Below are 21,620 nucleotides of genomic sequence, written 5' to 3'. Positions count from 1 at the left end.
TCAGCCACAAGTGCTGCACATGTGTCCGATGTTACTTGATGTTACCAATTGTTGCATACACTTCCTGGAGATGACGTGTATTACTAAGGGAAGGTTGACATCTTATGACATGCTGGTGGGCATCTAAATACACATCACAATTGAAAGCCAAGACATAGTGGGAGTGTTAATTTCTTGCCGTGCGCTCATGGGATTTGCATACATTGGCAGCTGATGGATGCGTGCGAACGCATCTAGTGAGCAGGTCTGAATCACTGAAAATGCTGAGAACACCAGAATGTCAGCAATGTGTTGGTTTATAACCCAATGCACATCACCAGGAGCTTGGGTTCCCTGTCTCTAAATACAGGTTATTACATCCTATAATTAGGAGGACAAAATATCACCTCAAATTGTGGTGACTTAAAGGGCCAAATATAATAGTGACATGATTCCAGTGTATTTATGATAACTTCCAGGTCACCATATATAGCAGAATGTGTCTACTGTACACATAAACTTGCCAGAATTGTACCTCAATTAATCCCACTGTGACACAACTCTACCTCCTGCTGATTTTTTAAAGTTAAACATTCATCTCACCATATGTAACTTGTTAAACAGTAGATGGGCCTCAGGACTATCTTCCTGTGCTCCAACTGTTTCAATTATGTTAAAATTAAATTATTTAAAACCAACACTAGTGCTTCTGCCTATGCTGTGATAAGTCCATTATATGAGAAGTTATTATTTCTTGAAACCACCTTATTCTCTCACATGTTTTTCACACACTGCTGTCTATGGTCTTATTGTGTTTTTATGTGTTTTTCACTTGGGACTTGGAACTATTTATTCCTCCTTCAAGCGTTAACCAGAAGTGATACTTGAATTCAGAATCTCACCAGATACTGGCTTCATGAAGATAGCCTTATCATATATATCCCATAAAGGCTGATCCAATAACATAAACTCACACTTTCACATGATGGTTACAAGATTTCTTTTAAAGAAACAGAAAAAAGATATTGTACACATTATTCAATGCCCAGTCAAGAAATAGATAATAATAAACATTTTACTTATACTTAACAATTTGTGAACAGAAAATATGTAAAGAATAAATACAAGATAATATAAAGACAACATTTGTAGTTACATGCAGCATGTTATCCTAGAAATTCATTCCCCAGTCCTCTCTAACAGCCTTTAGTCACAGTATTTATACTTTTCTCTATCTCTGTTAATTTACATAAACATGACGTTACATTTATATATTAATCATTATAGTGGGATATCCAGAACTTGATTGGATGCATCCTCCATCTTGGTGGCCTTGGCTTCACTTAGCGATCATCATTGGTCAGTAATTACATGGGGTGCTACTTATCCAACGTCACTTGGATATTTGGATGCTATCCATAAGTCAACGTCATCTTCGCACGTGTATTCCTTATCTGAAATATCTTTCAGAACAAACTATGTAGCGAGTGCATGGAAGCCATTTTAGGAATCGCTATTATATTTTTATTTGTTAGTTATTAAAAATAGAACTTTTCAAAATCGATATTAGTTATTACAAATAGAACTCTCTGCATCGCTGTACTGCACTGAATTTATAAACATTTTATAACTAGAAATGTTATGTCTGTGGACACTGTGTTCTGTGAATATACCACTAGACTATCCAGTCTGGTTATAATATACTTCGTTGTTTTTCTATCTCTCTCTAGTAATTACCTATATTGCATCCAGGTGTACTGCTTGAGATAGATTTGCTGTGTTTCTCAACGATGCCTCCTTAATTTTAATTCTATTTGTAATTATAATTATATTGTTTGTGATGGTATGTTTTGTAATGTTATTATGTTATAGATTCTTTCTATTATACTAGCTTTATAATATTAGCAGTATTTAATTTTTTGTATCTTGACAATTAAAGACATCTGTGTCTATTAATTAACTGTTATGAGAATTTCATTGGCTGAGTGAATAGTTAAATAGCCTACCTTTTAGTCCTCCATCATACCTTCTGATGAAACGGTTACAATATTACAACTGAGAAACGCGTTAAGGATCTGAGGACTGTTATGTATGCTGATCCACCATTACTGTGATCTCAGTACTAAGTGCTTAAACCATGGGGGACTTTCTCTGGATATCAAGTTACCATTCTTGGCCGCAGCTACAACCTCTGCAGTCTCTTTCATCCACTGGCCGTGATGTGTTGCTCCCGCTGACCTGGCTCCACTAACATTGGGTGGCTGCTGTCTACAGATCTAGGGGAGCGTGATTCACTGAGAACCTGCACACCTCTGCTGCTGCTGTTCCAGGATAGCACTGGTGAATAATATCTAAAAGCAGAGGTGAGGTGCATTCATGGCAGTGAGGCAGAATATATTATCAGCAATTGGCTAATAAATAAATATCCTTGTCCCATATCAAATGTACTGGATTTTTGAGAGACTTTGGAGGACTGCTTATTCATATATATATATATATATATATATATATATATATATATATATATATACCACATAAGAAGTCCACCTAAGAGCTCACACCTGTAAAGGTGTAGGTGGCAGATAACAACATCTATCCTTCTGTACCGGGGCAGGTTTACTAAAAGTTGTTTTATGCGATTTATGTATTTATTTGTATTGTAAATTGTTTATAGTTTTATCTCTGTTGATATACCAAGAATAAAATATTCAGGTATAAGAATTATGGGATACCATAGGGCTTTTATTTTATGAACAATATCCAAAACATAAACTTATGGTTAGTTGAAGACTAACTAGAGGGTTGTGTTTGACCAACAACTAATATTGCAATAAATCCACCTTAGTGGTGGAAATTTCTTCTGTTCAATTAATACTCAAAGTTGTAGCGTACCAAAGGTACCCCTTCTCTTTCATTTCTATTTTTAGGGCCTCTACTAACAGAGGTCCACCTAATTTTTGCAGCTGAACCAGTGTACGTGCGATATAAGGGTTCATTTTGTGTATATATATATATATATATATATTTACTTCATACCATACTTCTCCCATTATATATCTCAAGCACCAACTTTTCTTCTTTGCTTGGGTTATTTTGTGATTTTAAATTGATAAATTATGTTTAATTATATGTTCTAACAATCACATTATTTTAAATTAATTTGTTCTTATCCACCTTTTGGTGCTCTCTATTGTTTATTTATGTCTTTTTGACCCAGATCAGTTTTAGGGCCCATTCCCAAAGGTGCAGGCTATTTTTTTCAGGCCTGCACCCCTAAACCCCAATACTGCACTTTTTTTGGCAAGCAAAAAGCTCTTGAAAACTTAACCCCATTTTTTTATCATTGACTTTTCACACCAGCAAAAAGTCAAAGAAATTAAATATGGGGATAATTCAAAAAGGCAAAAATGACGTGATCGGACATAAATTATCGCCGAATCTGACTTTTCACTAGGTGGAAAAGGATCACCATATTCATTTTGAAGGTCTTTCTGCCTAGGCGGAAAGTTAATTCAATGCAATAGGCGAAAAAGTTTCGCTTATGAATAGCAGGCGGAAAAAAGTGCAGAATTGGGGTTTTGGGGTGCAACATTGCAGAAACCTCTATGCAGCCTTCTGACAGTCCCTCAAAGGAAAAGCCTAAAAATTTTGAATAAAACCCAATGTATAACACCCCAAAAAATCACTTTCATTTTGGGTGCTTAAAAATAAAAAAATAAAAAAATGGGGGACAAAGTTAAAAAAATAGTGATTTAGACTCCAGGGGGTCCCCAAGTATGCCCCAAGTATTTAATTAATTGCAGGTGCTTGCAGCAGGTGTTTTTTAAATATTATTTAATCTTAACTTTATCATCTTTAAAATATGCTAGCCCCCAATTTCAAGTACACCAAATTTGGTAGGATAAGTTATTTTCTGCAAAAAAAACCCAGAATACTATTTTTCACCACTTATACAAAATGCAATTTAGCAGCTATTGAGCCCGTTTAAAAAACACCACATACCTTCAGCAAGCCAAATCTGTGGTAACCATAGCTAACCCCCTTGTCAGAGCATCTTTTGAGGGGTGTCAGGCTGATTTCACCAAAACTGACATGACTTTCTGCTTGTTTAAGTTTCGTCAGGTCCTGTTTTCGGGTCCCATTTTCAAGTTTGCGCATGATACTTTTCCGTCTGCAAAACAGGCGAAGTAGGCGAAAACTCCGTGAGGCAGAAAAGTATCGCGGGTCCACTCAAATTGAATACGACTAACACAAAAAAAAAAACATGGGAAAAAACATGACTCACCAGGATGCCTTGGAGCAGGAGGTTGATCCATATCCTCTATATGGTCGCCAGGCAGTACTTCAGGAGAAAAAACCTGCTTCAACTCCTCCTCAAAGCTGCTAAACAATATCTGGACATGGCGTCCTCCACCGGTTTTGCGTGCTTCTCACATCTCATCTGCCATTTTTCCCTTTAAACCTCGCTTAACATCATTATATCTTTTTTTAATATTTTTCACTTCATGGGGGCAGGAACCAACAGCAGTAACAGCATCCAAAACAGTTTGCCACATAGCTTGTTTACGGGCCAATGGGGTCTTATGTGCATCTTCACCAAGGAGGTGACTATACAACGGCACAATTGTATGGACTAAGGCACATTTCTCTGCATGTGTAAAATGCACATTGCACCCTGTCTGCTATTTCCCAGGGCGTGGAGCAACTTCCACCTCAACATCCTCCTCCTCACCCTCTTCCTCCTCACTACCCTCCTCCTGTGTAGCATCACTGCTCCCCTCCTCCTACTAACTCTCGTCACCCCTTCTGTGTCTGTAAGACATGGTAGTGTAATCACTATTAGGCCAAAAAAAAACACACCTCTAACCTTCACAACCTCCTTCCCAAACCTATCAAAGACCAAAATGGAGGAACAGGGGTTTATATACAGTAGGGTCTGCATTGATCAGCAGTTATTGTTGTGCCAATGGTTGTCTTTGTTTTAAACTGATTTAGTAAGCTTTTGAAATTTGCATTTTGGTTGGTGCAAAAATCAAATTTTTTTTGGAGTGTAATCTCACGGAAACTCACATGTCACAAACATCAGTGCTTCAAAACTGACACCCTATTGAATTTGCGAGTTTCAGGACAAACTCGCACTTTTTTAAAGTGCGAGTTTGTACTGTTACCAAAACTGACACCCTATTACATTTGTCCCTATATGTTCTCTCATAACTCCTACTAAAAAGTACTAATACAAAAAAAGAATAAATCATTACTATTTTTCACCAGGAAAAGGTGCTGTACACTTTCTAGTATAGTATAGATTGCTTCCAGTGTTGTTTCAATAATTTCACACACACAATCATTGTATTCCAGTAATAATGCCAGGCAAGAGTAAGATAAATTTGTCAAAAATATTCTCTAAGGCTAGAGCAGCAAAAATTGCTTTCAGTGGTTACATTTCTGCACATACACAAATGAGAATGTACAGGCAAGCTCAGCGACAAATTAAGCTTTGAGCATCTGAGACCCAAGAGCAGACTATTATGCACCAAAAAGCTCCTGCTGACTATCAAACCTCCTTTCATGCATCCCAATCGGACAAACAACACAATGCAAGGCTTCAACAGAAACATGTTATATGCACTAATTTGAAGAGGGCTAATTTGGTTTATATGCCATAGATGGCATTTTACTATGATCCTTTCATCGAATACAGAGCTCAATGCAATGACAGCATTTCATATCCAGTAGAGTTCCTTAAAGATATCAAGGGTATATTCTCATAAACTCAACCTCAAAGTTGGGATTCCAGTGCTATTGATGTGCAGCATTGATGCACCCAAACCATGTAACAGTACAAGATTACATATTACAAGTCTCAACAAACTATAATTGGAGCTACCATTTTGACAGGATAAGCAAAGGGAGAAACTCATACCCAGGATTCCCATAATTCCTACAGATCTAACATTTCAATTTAAGCATCTCCAATTCCCCCTGAAGCTAGTGTTTGCCATGTCCATCAACAAATCACAGGGCCAAACTCTGAAACTGGCCAGTATACACTTGGAGATATCTTGTTTTTCTCATGGACAGCTTTATTTTGCGTGCTATTAAGTTTCAAGCAGTGGCAATCTGTAACTATTAGCAGAAAGAAAAACATTAAATGTTGTCTAGAAAACTGCCCAGCAATGAACTTCACTACTATTGTTTATATTCTTCATAATATTACTTTAAATCTCACTCTGATGTCCGCATACAAAATCTCCTATCAATTTAAATCTAAAGACATTTGCTCATGGACTTGCCTAGGCACTGTCGGGTACTATAGCTAGTTGACAATAAAATCTTGGTTTCAAAAACATTATAGCAACCATATAAGAATAACTGGGTCATAAACTATTTTATTTTAAAAAGACTTTTAACGTTCAAAATAATTTCCTACGTTAGTCTATATATGGTAAATACGTTTTCTCATTAACCTGAGAATTTCCTGAAATTCCTCTATTTGTACAAATGCAACAAATTGTCCCTCTTGAAGCTTTGTGGCCCTATCTTGGGTTATGGAGTTAGGTAATCTTGCCAATTTTAGATATTTCTTTCTAATTATTAAGCCAATACTTGTATTGAAGTTTCTTCCTAGAAAACATGCAGCATTTGGTATATTTTGGATATGCAATCATAGAAGATATTCTTCTTTTTATTGGGAAGAGAGACAATAATTAGTGTAAATTTTGAGGAAATTTATTTGGGATATTGACCATGATTTTCTTTTATTTATTTTTTTCTAATCACAAATTTGTTAATTCTTAGCATTTTGGAAGACAATTAATGTATTTAATCTGAATAAAATGAGTTCCTAAAACCCATGTGCAAAATAACAAAATGTGTAAACACTTTCAGCAAGCTGGCTTCTTGGTGACTGAATTAGTTACTCACAAAATATTCAACTGTATTCCCTATTGGTCTTGTTTGGGTCATTCCAATTCCTCCTCAACACTCTTAGATCACAAGAGCTTTTTTCAAGGTAATCACCACACAGTAGTTGCCCTGACCAGACTTTTCTGTTGATACATTTACTTCTGCTTTCAGCAGACAGAGAGATGTCCAGTTTAATAATGGTATCATTGATGATCTCTATGTGTTTCATCTGTATTAAATTAACTCTCATGATGACACCTTGCATTCACCAGAAACTTAAATCTCACTTAAACTAATAATTATTACACAAATATAGCATGTGCCTCCCCAGGCATGTTAATTCATTAGAGCTCAAAGATAACGCTGATAAAGTTGTAGGACTTATTTAGAAAATTTCTCCAGGGTTAAATTACAAGGAAAAACAGGTGAATAAAAAAGACATACATATATAAATGCAAAGAATGATGCAGGTATAAGAAAATGAGAAAGAATTAGAATCCTAAATTGTCTTATGCTGACATCTTAGGGAATCTGTGTATGGAGGGAGACCACCAGGGACCACAATGGGGATGCACTCTAAGCTCTCAGTTAGTCCTTGAAGAGTGAACCCAGTCCAGCAGGAGTAGCTTCCTCTTATGGTTCCATAGCCACCTCTCCCTCAGCAGCCCCCCACCCTTCCCAGGCTAAAAATGACTGACCTTTGTTCCCCCAGGGTCTGTGTAGATGTAAATTAGCACAGCTACAAGACCTAAACACTCATATAACAGTAGTTGCCCTGACCAGACTTTTCTGTTGATACATTTACTATTACTTTCAGCAGACAGAGAGTTGTCCAGTTTGATAATTTTATCAGTGATGATATATATGTTTCATCTGTGTTAAATCAAACTTAATCAGGGAATGCCTCTGAGAGCAGAGGGTCCCAACCGTGGTCCTCAAGGCATCCCAACAGTCCAGGTTTTAGAGATATCCATGTTTGAGCAAAAGTGGTTAAATAAAATTGACTGAAGTACTAATTAAATCACCTTTGGTCAAGCATGAATATCACTAAAACCTGGACTGTTAGGGTTCGTTGAGGACTGCGTTTGGGGACCTCTGCTCTGAGAGGTTTCTAGAATGTACAGTGCACATACTGATGAGTCCCCATACATCTATCCTCCATGTGCTACTATTATAGTCACATTACACATAACTTGTGAGCACCATGTGACTCGGTAGCACTGAGCTTCTTTATATGGGACTTTTTCCCTTCAAATGTGTCTTTTTCTCACAGTAATGTGAATAGAATGCACAGCAGCTGCTGATTAAAATGATATGCAGCATGCCTATATTCTGTGTGCGACTGTGGGTGTATCTGCATGCAAAATGCTATGTTACAGTGTAAAAGCCAAGTCTTTTCATGTGTCCTAATGTGCAAGGACTGAGATGCCCACTTTGAGCATTTTTAGATGTTCAATAACAATTGGTGTGTCTTTAAATGCACCCATTGTTTGAACAATTGAAACTTGCATCAGTCCTATGCTCCTGTAGGTGCAGATTCTCCATCTGTGTATTGCCTCAGATGTGAGTAATGAAGTGTCTGAGTGGAGAAGCACTTTCAGCAACACACCTGTAACACTCCCATACAATGCAACATCTCTGTACTTCCGAAGAGCTACCTATTGTCACTGACTAGGAACCCCCAATACATCTCTAATACATTTCAGAGATCCTTAGCAGTACAGCTACTCTGTGAGCAGACAATCAGGACACATGCATAGTGCAACTTAAAAGCAGGTGTAGTAGAAGCACATTGCTCCACTGAAGGTCACATTGGCATGATGTGCTCTTCATATTCAGGCCCTATTCCCAGCTAAAATGAATAACATTTCAGGAATTCCTTGGTGTTGTACACATCTTTCCAATCAGGGATACCCTGAGTTTATTGAAGACAGAATGGGATAGGATGGGAGAGAAAGTCTTCCAATTCAGGACTTCATAATGATTTGTTCAGAGGATTAGTGTCCTCTGGGGATCACACATGGTCACCAGTAAATAATCAGAGGTCAAAACATTTTCAAATGAGGGTATCCCTAAGTATGTGAGTTCCAGGATATGGGAGACAGAGCACTTTTATTTCTCTCTAACCTATTTCTTGGCTGTAAAAAAATATGCTGGAAGGGGCAGTATGTGAAGATGGCATTGCAGACTTGATGTGATGATGTCATCGTGCCCTATCACCCGGGTCCAAGCAAGAGCAACTATAGGGACTTTTATGTAAATTTCCCCCATTTTGAAACCCTGCAGTGCTTAGAAAGCCAATTTCAGCATTAGCAGTTGAAGGGGTTATTACTTTTTGATGCTGCTGTACATGCAATTTAACCTTTTATTATTGCTTTCTTTGTACTTGTGGAACATAAGATTTAAGGCAGGCCTTCATTTCCTGATTTCTAAGGCTGTAGATTATAGTATTAAGTAGTGGAATCCCAATTGTGTATAATATAGAGAGGATCTTGTTTAGCTTTAGTGAGTTCTGTTGAGAAGGTACCAAATATATTATAAATAATGACCAAAAGTACATGCAGACAGATGCGAGATGTGAGCTGCAAGTGGAGAACATTTTCTGTCTAATTGTTTCTATGGAAATGTAAAGAATGGTCCAAAATATGGACACGTAGCTAAGAATGATCAACACAAATGGGAAGATACAAAGAGTAATGGTTATTATTAAGGCTCCCACTTTCACCATGGAGGTATCTGTAGAAGACAATTGTAAAATTGTAGCTAGATCACAAAATAAATAATCCAAAGTGTTTAAGCCATAGAACTGTAAATTGCACATTGTCATCATAAAGATTAACATCACTATAAATGCAAAGAGCCAAGCCCTCACTGCTAGGTGATTATGAGTTCTCATGTTCATAATGGAGGAATATCTCAAAGGGTTGCAGATGGCCATAACTGTGAGGAGAAGACATTCAGCACTTCCAGTTGATATTCCAAAGTAGAACTGAGCAATACAAGCATATAAGGACATTGATCCACTACCACCCCACACAATATAGAGCATTTTTGGCATTACTACAGAGGTGAACATGATCTCACATACAGATAAATTACAAAAATAGAAGTACATTGGTGAATGGAGCCTTGGACTAGTCATTATCAAGCTAACAATAAGTGTGTTTCCAATTAGGACAGTGAGATAAAGTGTGAGAAATATAGCAAGTATAAAAGTATTCATTTCATGGGTATTTTCAAACTTCAGGAGAACCAGCTCTAACACTTTTCTATTGTTTGGTCCACAGGAACCCTGAATATGAGATAATAATATTATTGTTTTAGTTATATATTAAACAAACTGCAGCGCAAAGACAGAAGACAAGTATTGTCTATAGTTGTATTAATTGTGTCTATCTTCACCTGCTAAAATAGAGTAAGGAGACTTGGAACCCTTTTCTTAGACTAAAAGAATAATTAACAAATATTCAAACCTATACAGTTATAGAATACAGCCAGTTATAGAATACAGTAAGTAGATTTTCACATAAAATTATATAAAGCCAGGTTTAAGACCATTTCCTAATGTAGCAGATATAAGCTATGAAGGCAGAGCTGTAAATAGGGCCCTGAGTGCCCTGTGCTGGCCCTGCCCCCTTGTACGTGACATGATGTAGTGCAAAAGGGGGCGAGGCCACCAGCACCTGAAGCTGCAGAAGTGCCTGGAGCATCTTCAAGACACTCCGGGCAGCTGTAATTATGTCAGGCTTCAGGGGTGAGAATATTGGCAGCAGCATCTTGTCACCTTTGATCCTAGCAGGTATGTATGAGGGTTAGGGTTAGGCTTTGGGTTTGATTTATGGTTATGCACTAGAGGGAGGATTAGAGTTATACCTCTTTTACACCAGAGCAAAAACCTGGGTTATTGCTGGGTCTACCTGGGTCACAGCTCAGTGTAAAAGGGTCCCTGAAATATTACCTGGGTCAAGTGACCTAGCAGTCCAACCCAGGTAGCTACCAGGATTAGACCCAGGATAGACATGGGTAATGGTGCAGTGTACATGGCGCTACCCAGGTTATTTGACCTGGGTCATGCCTAAGATGAGCTGATTGATTGTTGTGGAGCAGTCATCTCCCACTTCTTATTACCTCACAAGTTAAGCAGGGCAGACCCAGGTTCAGTGTGAATGGGGCTGACCTGAGAATTACCCAGATCAAAGGTGCTGTGTAAATGGTATCTGACCTAGGTTGGAACTATGTCTGAAAACCCTGATTGGACCCATGTTTTTGGTGGAAAAGAGGTATTAGACTGCGGGAGGGAAGGGTTGGGGTTAGGCAGTGGGGAGGGAGGGTTAGGGGTTAGTGTAGGTGTACTTACCTTTGGGCATCAGGATTTTGACTGCCAGAATCCCACACCCAACCCATTGAACCATATTCCAGGGCAATAATTATATCAAATACAACTCATATGCATGCAAACATAATTTCATCAGTCTATAATTAACACCTATAAAGTGTAGTATCATGCAGTCCTTATACACATAGCATATACTGTACATTTAGACCATTCGATGGTTCTGTCATATGAGTCTACCAACATATGTTGTGTTCCTATAGGAACTTATGCAATTGGAAATATTTAACATATATTAGTTTTATTCATTGTTTGGTCTTATTAATAATCAGATTTTTAGTCTAAGGTACAAACGTATAAGTTAAGAAGATAAAGTGACTAAGTATACTAGGTCCCTTCTGCTGTCTGCCGTGTGCCATAAAGACAGCGAATAGTAGATGAGAGAGGTATATTCATGTGCATTCCCAAAGCTGAAAGAAGGTACTGTAGTATTACATCTGCTGTCAGTGCCACAGTTCGAGTCCTTGAAAATAAACATGTGTGAAGAGAAGTTAATTAATGAGCTGATGAGTGCAAATGAAAAACAGCAGAAATAAAGTAAATATATGATATCATTTAATATGGACAATGAAACAGTATAGCAAACAATCTTGCTTGTAGTTGGAACATTTATACCAGATCAACTTAACAAATAATCCTGACAATGAGTGTTGTTATATAATTACAGTTCTAGAGACAACTGCAGCTGCATATGATTGACATCTTAAATTAGTGTCAGATAGCAATGAAGGGAGCAGGGGTAGACAACCCTGATCCTCAGAACTATCAACAGTCCATGTTTTCCAGGTCTCCTCTGACAATCACCAGACAAATAATTAGCTCCACCTGTGGATATTTTCAAATGTTTTAGTGAGTAAAAAACCTGTGCACCAGCTGGGTGGTCTGGGATATGTGAACTGTTAGTAGCTCTCAAGGACCGAGGTTGGCTAACCCTGATCTATGGTAATGGATTCACCTACTATGCAATAGTAATATAAAGATAGGAAGGGATGGTACCTGACCTGACTCCATGGAAAAAGAGGATTGCGGGTCTGACTGTGGAGATGAGGGTGTCAGCTGTGCTCACATAAGGAAATATAATGTGTGTATCACTCTTTCCTGACTAGATCACAAGTAAAAGTGAGATCCCATCTAGAAGGTAGACAGCTAAGCCAGAAATATAATTAAAGATTGAATGGAAATTTTCTATTCTAACCATTGGAATATTTGGACAACATGGAATGGTATCATGTAGTTCACTACCTTCCTAAGGTCTGTAATTCATTTATCAGTACAGAACTTGCAAGTCACATTCAATGTACACCATCACCATTGTTTACTTGTAGGGCACCACAAACTCAGCTGAACCAGACAGTCAATAATGAAATAATGCAAAATACAACATAAAGACAAAAATTTTGTTATAAAAGAATTGCAGACATAAGGGGATTAGAGGCCCTTGTGAGATCTTACAGTTTAGAATGCAGGAGAAAGTTTGAGATAAGAATGGACATGAAGAGGGGATGAAAGATTCAAAGTTAGAGGAGAGTAGTCAGGTGGAGTAGGGAGTTTCCTCAGAGAAATGAGATGTATATTCTATGTTCTGTGATAACGATTTATATTTGACATTAAATAGGAGCTAACAGTTTGTATCCCTTTGGCCTAAAATAGTTATACTTAAACCTAAAAAAACTTTTTTTTTTAAATAAAAAATATTTGATAATAAGCAAACGTGATTTTTTAAAATATATATTATTATTGGAAGAACAAGATTGGAAATAGCTATATTATTATTATTATTATTATTATTATTATTATTATTATTATTATTATTATTATCATCCTTTATTTATATGGCGCCACAAAGGTTCCGCAGCACCTTACACAGTACATAAATGAACACACAAGAAAAACAGTTAATAGTAATAGAAAACAATGCAGGACAAGGATAAGGTTTATATACATTGCTGTATAACACAAGCAGCAGGGCATCAGCAACCAAATGTTGGGTGCCAATTGGGGAGTTAGGAGTAAATTATACTATAAGTAGGGATAGGGGAAGCACATGAGGGACGAGGGTCATGCTCGTGCGAGCTTACATTCTAAAGGGGAGCGGCAGACAGACAGAGGCAACACAGATGGGGTAGATAGTGAGGAAGGAGGGAGCCATGGTGTGGGATCATTTTTACAATACCTTTAATAATCAAACTAGCTTAGGTTTTCTGATTTTTTACAGGTACAGTAAATCTGGTGGAAGAGATGCTGATTTGGAACTAAGGGGTATATTTACCATTGACAGTTTGGTCTATTCAGGAGTTTCAAGCAGGCAATGAATAAGAGGCCAGCCTTTAGGAAACAACCAATGTTTTTGTAATGACAAGTATAGAAACCTCATATTTACTAGGTGTTGATTTTATACACCAAAGAAAAACTGTTCCAATCAACTTTTATCTGCGGAGGCAAATAGAGACAAATTGGTTTGGCCAGCCCAACCTTTATGTACTATATATCTCTATTATAAGTCACTGAACATACTGGTGATCAAATTTTGAGTCCACACTTTTACAATTGATTGTATGTTTTACAACATGTATGTCTATTGTTGCATTAGATGTTCACTAATATTACTTGTTTATTTAGCCAATAAATTATTTTCTTTTATATATGGTCTTCAGTACATAACAATTTGCGCTTCTATTGGTGGTTTATGTATCACCTTTTTCTGTCTATTGTCTAAAGGTAATCCAGATGACCAAATTTATCATTATAGAGTATTACATATTCATATTGCTAAGTGATTTTGAACCTGGTATTTGGGTTTTTATGAAAACTGACAAGAGCAGGGCTGGCGCTACCATTAGTCAGCTTTGGGCAGCTGCCTAGGGGCGCCGCGCTCTGGCGGGGGTGCCGGTGAGTCTACCTAACAAAAGAAAGATGTCTCTCAGAAACATTTTTCTTTTACGTGGTGCTGTCAGGACCGGATTACTGGTAGGATGAGCTGCCAGGCTCCCCCTCACACAGAGATTGTCACCAGGATGGAGCAGCGCCCAGACCCCTAGCCCCCATTTGCCAGTGGAGGCAGAGCAGACACAGATGAGGAATGGAGGAGCACAGCACAAGATGAAAGGATGGCCTGAGGTCAGTGAACAAATGGATAGAACACTGGGGGAGCAGGGGTGGCAGAGTGAAGCTTGCAAACCTAGCACCATCCCTGGACAGGAGATAATCAGAGAGCTATGTATTTAATGGTCCTGATTCAGGAGAGAATGCTGCTGCATCTTCTCTTGCATCTTCTGCCAGAGTCTTGGCTGCAGTAATTTGCAAATGCTAGTACCAGCCTTCACCTGGTTTAGTAACCTGTGTCTAAATGAACAAGGACTGATACATCCACTTTCAGCATCTCTGCACAGTATCAAAGCCGGTAATTCCTTAGACACTATTATCGCGCTCGCCATCTATACTTGCACCAACAATATGGCTGGTGCAGTTTCCCTGGCTGACTATGGCCTCTGTAGCTGTGCATTTGGAGACACAGCTGCTTTCACTGACACACCTGCACTGCTAGCCACCTCCCATTATGGCCCAGGAACTCCCTTCACTTTGCTGCCCCATATCTGACACTGTCTGCTTATGTAATACTGTGGCTGTAGCCAATAATGGGCCAAATGTAATAGGGATAGAGTTTAGAAAATGTGAGTTTTCTCACTTTTTAAACTTGGCCAATGTAATAGAGTCCGAGAACAAAGCAACAGAGCAAACTTTCATGTTGTTATACTAAAAAACTCTCATCAAGATATTTTCTCATTTTGCAGATAAAACTCAACCAATGTGAGAGGTTACTGCTAAACTCTCACATTTTCTAAACTCTCACCCTATTACATTTGGCCCTTAGTGTTTGTATGAGTCTCTTTGCTCACCACAAACATGAGATAAGCTGCACTCCACCAACTAAATAGAATGAGCTAGAAGTAAGAAGCAGAGGAACATTAGCAGCTTAATGATGTACCACAGTACCTAGGCAGGTAGGTTTTTTATGGTGTTGTTGAACATGAATGATGTGTTTCTATCATAATAACTAAAGGAACCTTTATGATCTCATCCAGGATCATCTTCAGTAAGACAATACAAGGTCAATATCAGTATTAGGTCTGCATAAGCTGCTGCTTTCTCTTATTTTTTTGCAGAGGTTCCTTTAAGTCACAGTGGCTTGAGTGAAGGGTCTTTTAGCCTTCTATAACTTCATAGGCATGTTCTGGGATCTATATAATCATATTTGGCAGTCAGCATCCAGGCACAGGTCAGTGCTATTCATAAATAGGCATCATGTATTTAGTAGTCAATACATTTTCAGGTGATTTCTGATGCAAAAATGAATATAATGATTGTTGTTACATGATACAATAGCTGAAGTCAGGATGATCTGTTGCAGAATCTGGCCTTAAAGCTACCAGATACATTAGATTGTGCAATAGACAGTGAGCAGGAAGGGCTCTTGTTACTGTTAGGAGACTCTCTGAACACAGATATTGGGAAACAGGCGAGACAGTCTTTGATTAACAACTACTTCACATGTAAGTATAGTTGCCCTTAATGTTTGGATTTTGTTTTATGACTCTTTATAAGCTTACCTTGGTGTTTTGTTTATATGTGCTGCTTTCAACACAGGTGATTAAATTTTGAAAGACAAAGCAAACCAAATTACTCCAAAACATATTATTCATAAACAAGAGGAACTGAATTGTTATAATTTCTTAAATATCTCCTAAATGAAAGCAACATTTCAAATAAAAGTAAAGAAGAAATAGCACATTGTGTTTATATTCCCTAAAACCTGACAAAAACATAAGGAAGTCCAGCAACTAAACCAATTGTATTTTCTCCTTTAAGTATATGAGGCCTGGAAGGGGTCTTTAGGGTGATCCCATGAATAGTCACCTCTGGTGCAGAGGTTATGTCTTTACAGATTTGGGGGGGCCAGACTTGTTGGTGACTGCTGCTGGCAGATGTTGTGTGGCCTTCAGCCAGATGAGTTAAGATTTGGCCAGGAAATGAAGCAATATACTGTAATTCCTTCATTCTCTAATACAGTATCATTTGTTTGGGAAATTGCATTCTAATATAAGATGTAGTTTGGGCCTCTATAGCTCTGGTCATCCTCTTTATTCTGTCATGTTAAAAATCATATTTTGTCTCCCTATCTGTCTAATAATAATTTTGCATGGTGTTAAGGTCTACTTAAGTTCTTTTTAAAATAGGCAATGACCACCATGTCCACTGCTGGATCTCTGGAAATGAGCACAGGTGGGAGCAGTATGGTTTCCTTGCAAATAAGATGCAGGTGGGGTTATTGAGAATAAGTGAAGACTGATTAAGTCTTTCCCTTGTTTTTCTCCAGGGACAGCATGTGGATTTTGTGTCTGATCATCTCCCACTATAACAGGGCATTATGTTAGAGATAAAGAAGGATAAGTATGTTGCAAGCATATTATTTTATCTTTTCTTTTTTTCTAAATTTACAAAAAACAAGAATTCTTTAAAAAAAAATCGCTGTGAGACAAAAAAAATTGTATAACAAAGCAAAAAACACCAAAAATAAATAAATAAAATACTTAAGAGCCTTGCAGTTTAAACGGGTTACATTGCTTAAAACAAAGACTTTATATGAAACAAACACTGTAAACACATTAAGAAAGAAATTTGGTTTACAAAATTAAAGGGTATTTATCATAATCATTGATCATAATCATTGATAAATAAATTAAATAGTAGGAGATTGTGATAGCAGCTAAAGTGTGTCTTATAAAGAAAATGCTAGCAAACCCTTTAAATAAAAATTTAAATATGAGGCATTCACCAGCTGGTTCCTCAGGAGTTGCACATAATGATTGCACCACTGTTGAGAGTGAGAAAGCAGGCATGACTGAATGATTTCCGGCCTTACAGCTGTAATAATTATTAAAATTGCAAAAAATAATATGACAATTATTACTGCATCAACATTTAAAATGTATGCATTTACCTGGTACCTCCTCATCTGTACTTTATCTTGCACCGGATGGAGACTTTTTCTAGGGTGGTGCTTCTGTCAATGTGTCTCATCATAATATAATTAAACATTTCTGCCAGACTTTGTTTTTGATGGCTGGCTGTTCCCATTACCTCTTTTTCCACCTTCTGTAAATTAGTACCTAACTCTGGGTTTCTATCCTCCTCTAATCTACCTTTCATCTTCATCTCTGTATTAGCACAATACAGACAAGACAAATACTGAAAAAAAATAAAACCTTCTAGAAATGTAATACTCTACTCCACGCTAGCACACCAGGGGCACTCAAATATAAAAACAGACACAACAGAAAAATAATGAAACAATAGAAAAAGTAATACAAATGTTTAAAGTACAGAAGAATATCCAATAAGAGAGACAACTTACAGCACCCACTTTACCTTTTAACAAAAAAATGACCGACCACTCCTAAAGCCACAAATTTCAGCATTTTGGCGCAACTCATAAGTGGTAGATTTATTTATCGCTGGTGCTGGATAGACAATCTATTTGAACCATGAAAATGGGTTGCTAGGGCCCTTTAAGTGAAATTTGGCATCTTTTCGTTTTTTATTTATTTTTATGGTTTCTTTTTAGAAGTGTTTTTGTAAATTGTGTATGTTATTTTTAGTTTTTTGATTCAATGTTGCTTCATGTGTTTTAATGGTTCAGAGACATTATTATTATTATTATTATTCATCTTTACTTTAATCGAAAATGCAAATATCATGCCTGGTCATAAGACCAAAAAAGCCACCTCTTATACATGGAATTATTTTAACCAAATCCTGACAAAAATTGTCTGGCCATCTACCTTTTGTAAAGTTTTTTCAGATTCTGCTAAAATAATATCAAGCAGTCCAGCATCAGCTATTTACCTTCTCTCAGCTATATGCCAGACGTGCAATCTCCTCATTAATTATTGGAGGTAGTCCTGCATCCAATTTGCTAAGGCTGACTGACTCCTTATCAAGTATTACTGAGAAGGATCCTTGAACACTAGGCCTGCTGCTATTTGGGGTGAATCTTCATCCAAGAAGGGGATCAAGAAGACTACTAGTAATTACAAAAAACAATTGACTGTTAAACAATCCTTTGAAAGACAATTTACTGTTAAACAATCCTTTGAAAGATGAAGCAAGTATAAAAACTGCTATCCAGTTGCACGGCAGAACACTGAAGTCATGATGGCTATGCCAGCATTAGATCTGCATCCAATATCCACCATCAATGCATGTGATTTTAAACAGTTAATTGAGGTCCTGGGTCCAAGCTATCAAATTCAATCTTAATTCCATATTTCTCACCTGTACCAGGACATTGAAAATAAATATTTTTTGGCATAAAAAAATGCCTTTGTACCTACAATCCACTTAACCACAGATATGTGGACAAGTGGTAGTGGTCAAACTAAAGATTACATGACTATGACAGCCCACTGGGTGGGTTTATCTCCTTCAGCAGCATCTAACACACAATGCCAGCTCATTCACAGGTACTCTCTGTATCACTGGCTTCACAAAGAGGCATACCAGTGTCATTAGAAAAGCTAAGAGATGTCATAGCAAAAATGGCTTACCTTGCTAGGTCTCTCCTCAGGATTTGTCATTGCTGATAACAGAACAAATATTGTGAGAGCATTATAACTGTGTGAATTTGAAAATGTCTCATGTTTTGCACATACAATCAACTTAGTAGTACAGATTTTTTTTTAAATGACAAGAGATGCTATGTGTTTGTGCTGTTGCTCTGTTGCTTTGTTTAGCCAGCCAGCCTTTGATCATATTGGTGAACAATATTGTGAGCAGTGATGTAGTCAAAATAGACAGGAAATTACTGAAAAATGTGTGTTATGGAGGTTAGTAATACTGTAGGAACAAAACCAGGTCCAAATTGCATGATTTTAGCTATTTTTAACATTTTTTATAAAAAATACAGATCCAAAACCATAACAAAAGAGGGTAATTTTGCCAAAACCAAAACATGACAATGAAATAGAACCAAATTCAAAACAAGGGATTAACATACATCTGTACTTCTAATTAGTGATAGTTTTTCCCCTAATTTAGAAAAACATCTCTGGGGATCTTGTTTAGTGGCATATTTATTTATCTGGGTGCAAATACGTTTTCTAAGTTTAACAAATAAAACTTGATATCCATCTTGTTGGTTTTTATCAACTTCTATGGTTCCAAATATATTGTATCTAACAAATAAAGTAGGTACCCAATATATTCTTTGTTGAGCTTTTCATGCATGTAAAGTTGTTGAGTAGAATTTGTATTGAAGTCAGGTTGAGATGTTGGGACATTCTGTATGTGTTTGTCTGATGGATTATTAAATCATTCATAATTACTTTGTGAGGACAATATTTTTCTCTCTTTTTTAGATCTACCAAGCCCTTTTACATTATGCAATATTATTAGTAAAGACATAATAGTGGGAGTAAAATTGTAGTTGACATATTTTCATAAGACTAGAATTTAGAATATACATTTCATTTTTATGTCCTGTAGAAATCAAATTAAAGGAATTTGGGTTCAGGAATGAAAAATAAATAAATAAGAATAAGTGGCACTTGATGGAATTAAGACTGGTCAAAGGTGCTAGTTAAATTAAATGTATTATATAACGTTCCATAATCACCCATTATTAGCAAGGGGCTATGCACCTAGGAGGAGGTATGGGATGGCAATGCTAAGCTTTATTATTGTAAAAATATTTACTATTATATATAATATATATTATATATTTAATATTTATTTATTTAATATTGACCAATGCTGATTGCCACAAATTTACTGGAAGACCTCATTTTAACCCTCCTGTTATATAGATATAGAGAACACTTCTTGAGTTTTCTTTACTTCAAAGTGCCCATTAATGAAATAATAAAGACAAATTCCTTATTTTACCTAAATAATTTGAATAACCTTGCCTTTTTTACTGTATGATCCGTCAAGGATCTGGAACCCAATTTATACTCCCAAACACACTCTTAAATAATACTGTTTTTTTTCCTGGCTCTAGAAAAAAGGAAAGTAAAAGTTAGACCAACGAAGCAAAAAAAAGTTGAATCTCTCTGTAGCATTTGATACTGTGGACCATGGGATTCTATTTGAGTGACTTTCTGTAGAGTGCATGGTACAGTCCATAGCTGTTTCAAATAATTTCTCACCAGCAGGTCACAGAGTTGCTTTTAGAGTAAACTCTTCATCACCAGTGCCACTTCCATGTTTTGTCCCATAGTGTTCTGTACTATCTCTAATGCTATTTGCATTATACATGCTATCACTTGGTGAAATAATCATATGTCATGACCTGGGCTATCACTGCTATGCAGATGATATACAAATGTACCTGTCCTATTCTCCAGGTACTGAAAACCTAATACCAACCCTAAGTGACTGTCTAGCTGAGCTCGAGGAGTGAATGAATGCTAGTTGACTGTGACTGAACTGTGAAAAAACTGAGGTTATGATGATAGTTCATAGGAGATGGATACAGCATGGCAAAGTAACAGGAATAATGATTGGGGGTTCAGAACTACAAAACACTGAACATGTGTGTTATCTGGTGTTGTCCTGGATAGTGGCTTGACACTTAAACATCAGATATCAGGCACAATCAAATCCTCATTCTTTCATCTGAGGAACATAGCCAGAATCAAGCACATAATTCCCTCAGAAAATCTGCCCAGAGTCATACATGCATTTATATCATTATGCCTAGACTACTGCAATGCCATCCCTTAGAATGTAAGCTTCTATGAGCAGGGCCCTCCTTGACCCTCTTGTGCTTCTACTTACTCTACCTTCATCTATTTCTTACTCTCTACCAGGGCACCTAACACTTGGTTGCTTTGCATTGTTGCTTATCTGGGTGTTATGGTTGCAAATGTAGCAAAGTATATTATCCATGTCCTGTAATGTATTGTATTCTACTGTACTGTAAGTCATTGTAAATTATTATTATTATTATTATTATTATTATTATTACCAGTTATTTATATAGCGCACACATATTCCGCAGCGCTTTACAGAGAATATCTTACCATTCACATCAGTCCCTGCCCCAGTGGAGCTTATACTCTATATTACCTGCCACATGCTCACACACATACACACTATGGTCAATGTTGTTGGGGAGCCAATTAACCTACCAGTATATTTTTTGAGTGTGGGAGGAAACTGGAGTACCCGGAGGAAACCCACGCAAGCACAGGGAGAATATACAAACACCACATTGTAAATCAAACTATTCATTTATGGACTTTGAAAGGCACTGCGGAACACTTGTGGCGCCATATAAATAAAT

The 21,620-nt window shown here is 37.1% G+C and overlaps 1 protein-coding gene across 1 annotated transcript; it reads right to left on the bottom strand.

Annotated features, from left to right (window-relative positions):
- Positions 1-9,253: 9,253 nt before the first annotated feature.
- LOC148513896 (olfactory receptor 10A7-like) lies at positions 9,254-17,491 on the bottom strand. The gene is made up of 2 exons (XM_088481317.1): positions 17,417-17,491; positions 9,254-10,177 (listed from the first exon to the last, which is right to left on the bottom strand). The coding sequence occupies exons 1-2, from the start codon at positions 17,489-17,491 to the stop codon at positions 9,254-9,256; spliced, it is 999 nt and encodes a 332-aa protein (XP_088337443.1).
- Positions 17,492-21,620: the final 4,129 nt, after the last annotated feature.

The sequence above is a fragment of the Taudactylus pleione genome, unplaced genomic scaffold (genome assembly GCF_031769625.1).
Source record: "Taudactylus pleione unplaced genomic scaffold, aTauple2 ptg000268l, whole genome shotgun sequence".
NCBI classification, from domain to species: domain Eukaryota; kingdom Metazoa; phylum Chordata; class Amphibia; order Anura; family Myobatrachidae; genus Taudactylus; species Taudactylus pleione.
Note: the sequence above shows the minus strand (reverse complement) of the source record. Positions and strands in the feature narration are given on the sequence as shown.